Source organism: Lactuca serriola, chromosome 8 (assembly GCF_051521515.1).
Source record: "Lactuca serriola cultivar US96UC23 chromosome 8, Lser_US96UC23_V15, whole genome shotgun sequence".
NCBI lineage: Eukaryota > Viridiplantae > Streptophyta > Magnoliopsida > Asterales > Asteraceae > Lactuca > Lactuca serriola.
In genome coordinates, this window is record NC_136415.1 from 130,237,851 (window position 1) to 130,244,199 (window position 6,349).

Consider the following 6,349-nt stretch of genomic DNA (forward strand, 5'->3'; position numbering starts at 1 on the left):
ATTACACCATGTACACCCTATCTTAATTTTAATCTTCATCTGTTTGCTTAATTAGTGATCGTGAGAGTTGTTTCAATACTAACAGCGAAATGATAATAAAATATAAGGGGTTAGTTAATAAAAACAAAAGGATCAAATTACCCAAAAGTTATTCAAAGTATATTATTAATGCGTACAACACTCTAAATTATACCAATAAATATATTTAATTATTATTGTAACAATATAAAATTTGTAAGCTTATTCAGTCTCATCAGTCATCACTATATTTATGAAACAACATTTAGGATAACAAAAGAAGATTGACCGTAACAAGAGAATTGGGTAATTTTGTTAAAATGGGGGTGAGAAGAGATAATAAGTGATAGTAGGGGGTGTTTCTGTAAAATATGGGAATAGAAATGGAAGGGGTGGGTGTATGTATAGTTTATATTGGCAAGGTAGGAGATGGAAAAGATGGGGGGTTAAAGAAACAAGACTCAACTACTCTCTACACAGAAGCGTTGAATTCGTGTGCACCCATCGGTTGAGAGGTGTTTGTTTTACAAACCCTTTTTTTCCAATCAACCTCATCGTTTGATTTGCTACCGGTTGATGCAAATTTACGCCTAAACACGTATGTTTGTCTATGGAGTTGCACCAAATTTGAAGCAGAATGATGGGGTCTGATTCTCCGGCGAGTAGCCGCTCCGATGGAAGATCAAATTACAGCCGTATGTTGGACTACCCACTTGATGATTCCAATGACGTTTACGGAATTGGAGGAGCAATGCTCCCTATTTTCCTCAATGATCTACAACGCAACAACGATCAGGATTTAGTGGAAGTCACGTTGGAGCTAGAAGATGATTCAATTATCCTGTGCAGTGTCACTCCCACCGCCACCGCCAACAGCAATTCCCATCCCTTTCCTGTTTCTTCACAATCACAATCGCCGCCGGCCGCCACCTCCAGGCTTCGTCGGAAATTTTCGTGGTTGACGTCGTCTTCGTCACGAGCTTCTTCATCTGATGCTAGTGTGGATCGTGCCATCCCATCTCGGGATGCTAGGAAAATGAAAGCGAAATTGATTCGCACCAAATCTAGCGCTCAACGAGCTTTAGGAGGTCTCAGGTTTATTAGCAAAACCACAAATGCCTCCGACGTCAGCGACCTGTGGAAAAACGTCGAGTCAAGGTTCGCATGTCTCGCTAAACATGACGGACTCCTAGCTAGAGAAGATTTCGCCGAATGTATAGGTGACCATCCAAATTGATCATTTCCCGGTATAATCAAATCATTTCGTCCTGTTCTTCCTTTTCACTTTTCAGTGTGTGATTTTTTGCAGGAATGGCGGACTCAAAAGAGTTTGCCTTGGGAGTATTCGATGCATTGGCAAGAAGACGACAGCAGAAACTGGGGAAAATTACGAAAGCAGAGCTTTACGAGTTTTGGTTACAGATTTCAGACCAGAGCTTCGATGCTCGTCTGCAGATCTTCTTTGACATGTATGCTTCTCTCTTCTCTCTTTCTTTCCATTGATATTACCTGAAATCTTGAACTTTTTTCCATTATTCTTAAAATTCTGCACCCAAAACGTTCAAGTTGCAAAACTCCGGTTACGAGCGGGAAACACGGACAACAAAATTCATAGTCAGTCGGTTGCTGACATATTAACACTCAAAATGACTACTTAGCCCTTAAGTTTCTTCCACCAAATTTCGAATTTTTATGACGTTTTCTTTCATCTTCCATTACGTTTGTCTCAAATTTATTATTTAACATACTCCTTAGTCCTTCCCATGTGGCCATGGTGCAATATTCGCAACAAAAGATTACAACCAATAGGCGCAGCAAATAGGGGCAGGATTAGTTTAATCCCAATATCTTAAAAATGAGTTCTTGGTGAAGGGTACCGTTGTCATTTCATATTATGCCAACATAATCTCAGTTGTATATAATAACAAAGTTGACCCGATATGATGTTGAGCTGTGGCCATCAAAAAGAATTCTATAATATTCTTTTCAATGTTAAAAAAATTAAATTTTTATGACGTTTTGATTGCAGGGTTCCCATTTGGCTTGTAAGAAAACACTAGAAAATTGTTTTAAACGTTAAATTAAACGTTGGTTTATGATATTTTCTTTATTGTTAAACAAATTCTAACGATTATTTTCTTCTTATAAATACAGGGCTGACAGCAACGAAGATGGAAGGATCACAAGGGATGAGATTCAGGAGGTTTGTATATTTGATATATTAAATTCTTTTAAGTTGTCACTATTAAAGGACTTTGAGATTCATTTATTAAATCGGGTGATTTTACATTTGTATGCAGCTCCTAGTGCTTAGTGCTGCTGCCAACAGATTATCAAAGTTGAAAGAACAAGCAGAGGAATACGCTTCTTTAATTATGGAAGAATTAGACCCTGAAAATCTTGGTTATATAGAGGTAAATTAGCTGAAAACCTTTCATTACAGCAAATTTTGCTTCAGTTATGAAGCAGTACTGAAGTGAAAATTTTGCTTGGTTATATTAAGAAACAGTACTGAAGTGAAAATTTTGCTTCAGTTATGGCAGTTGGAAACGCTTCTACTACAAAGGGAAGCATACATGAACTACAGTAGACCGTTGAGCATAGCTAGTGGAGGTTGGAGTCAAAACTTGAATTCGTTAAAGCCAAAAAGCATCATCCATCGGGTAGCTCATTTTGTTAGGTGGGTCATGATAGAGAACTGGCAAAGAACTTGGGTCTTGATGCTCTGGTTCTTAACAATGGCGTGTCTCTTTATATGGAAATTTAAACAATATAAAAACAAAGCAGCGTTTCAAGTAATGGGATATTGTTTGACTACTGCAAAAGGCGCTGCCGAGACCCTGAAACTCAATATGGCTCTCATCCTTCTACCCGTTTGTCGAAACATGCTAACATTCCTCAGATCTACACGCGCCAGATTCTTCATCCCCTTCGATGACAATATCAACTTTCACAAGGTGATCGATTGATGATTTCAAAAAACCCTAAAATCCTACACCGTGAAAAATTGATGTCTGATTTAATTACATGATGCAGATGATTGCGTTTGCGATAGCGATTGGAATCGTCGTTCATGTCGGGAACCATATGGTCTGTGATTTCCCTCGTTTGGTGAACTCTTCGCCGGAAAAATTCGCACTTATAGCTTCCGATTTCCATAATGAAAAACCAACATACAAGGATTTGATGGTTGGAGTGGAAGGTGTGACCGGAATTACTATGTTGATACTCATGACCTTCGCCTTCACACTTGCTTCAAAATATTTCAGGAAGAATTTAGTAAAACTGCCTTCACCATTGAACCGATTGACAGGGTTTAATGCTTTTTGGTTTTCACATCATCTTTTTGGTTTGGTGTATATATTGCTTTTGATTCATGGATCCTTCTTGTTCTTGGTTCACAAATGGACTCAGAAAACGGTAATCAAGATTATTTATTTATAATAAATAATAAATTTATTTATTTTTTCATTTCTTGTTGATGTATATATATATATATATATGTTGCAATGTCCCTGCAGACGTGGATGTACATTTCTGTCCCTCTGATTATATACTTGTTAGAGAGGAGTCTGAGGACAGGAAGGTCAGAACACTACTCTGCTAAAATCATAAAGGTTTCCAATCTACCAGGAGATGTATTCACCATAATCATGGCCAAACCAAATGGATTCAAATACAGAAGTGGCCAGTATATATTCCTTCAATGCCCTTCAATCTCTCCATTTGAATGGTAAACTAATTTTATATCCATTTTCACTTTTGTTGATATATATAAAAATCCTTCCTCTGCTTATATCTATTGAAAAATCCAGGCATCCATTTTCAATTACGTCATCACCTGGAGATGATTACCTAAGTGTTCATATCCGGACAGTAGGTGACTGGACACAAGAACTCAAGCAAGTTTTAAACAATGACAACGGTTCACCATGTACAATTGGCCGAGCAAAATTCAAGAAGTTAGGGGATGTCAACTCAAAAGGGTAACTTACTTTTATAATTTAAAAAAAGAAAACTACTTTTTATGCATTTTTAGAAAGTAAAGTAAAGATTCAAAGTAAATAATGCACAGGTTACCGAGGCTATTGTTAGATGGACCTTACGGTGCACCAGCGCAGGACTACAGGAACTATGATGTGTTGCTTCTTGTGGGGCTAGGAATTGGAGCAACTCCATTCATAAGTATTCTTAGAGATCTTTTAAACCACAATCGTGCAGTTGATGATCAAATGGTGAAAACTCAAAACTCAAAACTCAAAATCATGTACATTTATTTTTGGATCTAATGATAAAAAGTAGAAAGTGGTTTAAACTTTTTATGGTTTATCTTTTGTGCATTGTGGTTAGGATTCAAACACGGAGACAAGTATATCGGGGGATAGTCTTACGAGTCTTGCATCTTCAAGTATGGCATCATCAAGTGATAATAAAAAGAAATCAAAAAAGGCGAAAGTTGCAAACTTTTATTGGGTTACAAGAGAATCCGGATCATTTGAATGGTTCAAAGGAGTTATGGATGAAGTTGCTGAAATGGATCATAAAGTATATATATATATATGTTCATAGTCATAATTAAAGATCAATTACCATTTGACTCTCTTGCTAATTTCTATAATTATATTACAGGGTCAAATTGAGATGCATAATTATCTTACAAGTGTTTATGAAGAAGGTGATGCAAGGTCAACTCTAATCACTATGGTTCAAGCACTTACTCATGCTAAACATGGGGTTGACATCCTATCTGGCACCCGAGTATGATATAATTCCAAAAATACCCTCCAATATATATGTTACATTAATTAAACTAATGTGAAATAACTAGCATAAGTTTTGTTGCAGGTAAGAACACATTTTGCAAGGCCGAATTGGAGAGAGGTGTTTAGTAAGGTTGCATCAAAACATCCGAATTCAACCGTAGGTAATTAAATTTCAATAATACTCTAAAATCCTTTTTTTTTAAATAATAATTTATGTTTGGGTTAAAGGTTTAAAAATGATGTTGATTTTGCAGGGGTGTTTTACTGTGGGATGCCGGTGTTGGCTAAGGAGTTGAAGAAACTGTCATATGAAATGAGCCACAAGACATCAACACGATTTGAATTTCACAAGGAGTATTTCTAAAATAAAAAAATAAAAAATAAAAAAAATTTGTTATGGGTACTTATATACATGTATACATATATACCTATTATAATGAATTATAAGTAACAACAGTATGTAAATGTGTACTATATATACAAAAGCTAGTGTAGGACCACCTGTATAATCAAGAGAATATGGAGTCCCTCCGATTAGTCGTAAAAGGATTTTAAACAACCATCATGAGTTTATTGTTTTTTATTTTAAAGGCTGCTCTAACGGACAATCTTTTTTTAATTGTGTTTAAATATATATGTTATTAATCATGAATGTTACTTACATGTTGTGTTTTATTTGGTTAATATGAATTGACGTTTTTTTTTCTTTAATAAACTGAACATGGAGAAGGGCCAAGGGTGGGGTCCGTTGGCCCAATGTCAAATGCTTGCTAAGTTGCTATCTAACTATATTGGTGTATAAACAATTGGCTCCAGTTGAAAGCAAAACAGGAAACATGTAGATGTCGGTTGGGTCCTTCATACATACAACAACATGCCATGGTGATTCGTGAGTAATAAAGCAACTCAAATTATCAATATCTTTTCTTTATTTAATGACTTTTGTCCATTTATTTCCTACTCCAAATTGATAAATGATTTTCTTTTTAGTATCTAAGAGTTGCACAGTTTTTGGTGAAATATAAAAATAATTGTGAATTTTGCGTTCTTTTCTTTTTATAATTTACTGATGTAAAATTTGCATATGTAAATTATAAACATCAACAAACAATGTATTTGTAACAAACAAAAAGATAAAGTGATAAACTATTGTCTATTGATGATTCTAAAGCTATTGGATATGGGTCACACCTTAGTATCATTTTGTTTGCCACATACATCATAAGCTATATCACTTCCACACCGCTTTATATTTACTAGTTGTGAGACCTGTATATTATACGGGTTGAATATAACAAAAAATTAAATAGGAACGTTTAAACAAAAATTTATTTAAAATTGAAATTTTAGATTTAAAATTTAAATTTAAAAGAAAACATATTAAGTTCAACATATGAATAGTAATATTGTAATTTATAAATTATTTTCAATTTAGACAATTATTAATTGAGGTGTAAATGTGATGTATTAATCTACTCTAATAAATGAAGGGTTTTTTTTTTGTCACATGTTCTCTTCTCATTGATTTGGACACATGTCATTTTGTAAAATTTTTAATTTTTCTTTTT

The 6,349-nt window shown here is 34.7% G+C and overlaps 1 protein-coding gene across 1 annotated transcript; it reads left to right on the forward strand.

Moving 5' to 3' along the window:
* Positions 1–433: 433 nt before the first annotated feature.
* LOC145066302 (Riboflavin synthase-like superfamily protein) lies at positions 434–5,400 on the forward strand. The gene is made up of 13 exons (XM_079013521.1): positions 434–1,238; positions 1,328–1,487; positions 2,173–2,221; positions 2,319–2,432; positions 2,553–2,975; positions 3,055–3,438; positions 3,540–3,751; positions 3,834–4,004; positions 4,094–4,253; positions 4,369–4,563; positions 4,648–4,776; positions 4,864–4,942; positions 5,036–5,400. The coding sequence occupies exons 1-13, from the start codon at positions 656–658 to the stop codon at positions 5,143–5,145; spliced, it is 2,769 nt and encodes a 922-aa protein (XP_078869647.1). The 5' UTR covers positions 434–655; the 3' UTR covers positions 5,146–5,400.
* Positions 5,401–6,349: the final 949 nt, after the last annotated feature.

Coding starts and splice junctions, on each gene's coding strand:
- LOC145066302 (XM_079013521.1), top strand. CDS start 656: ATGATGGGGTCTGATTCTCCGGCGAGTAGCCGCTCCGATGGAAGATCA. Junction 3,752..3,833: donor TCAATCTCTCCATTTGAATG/GTAAACTAATTT, acceptor TGAAAAATCCAG/GCATCCATTTTCAATTACGT. Junction 4,005..4,093: donor GGGGATGTCAACTCAAAAGG/GTAACTTACTTT, acceptor AATAATGCACAG/GTTACCGAGGCTATTGTTAG.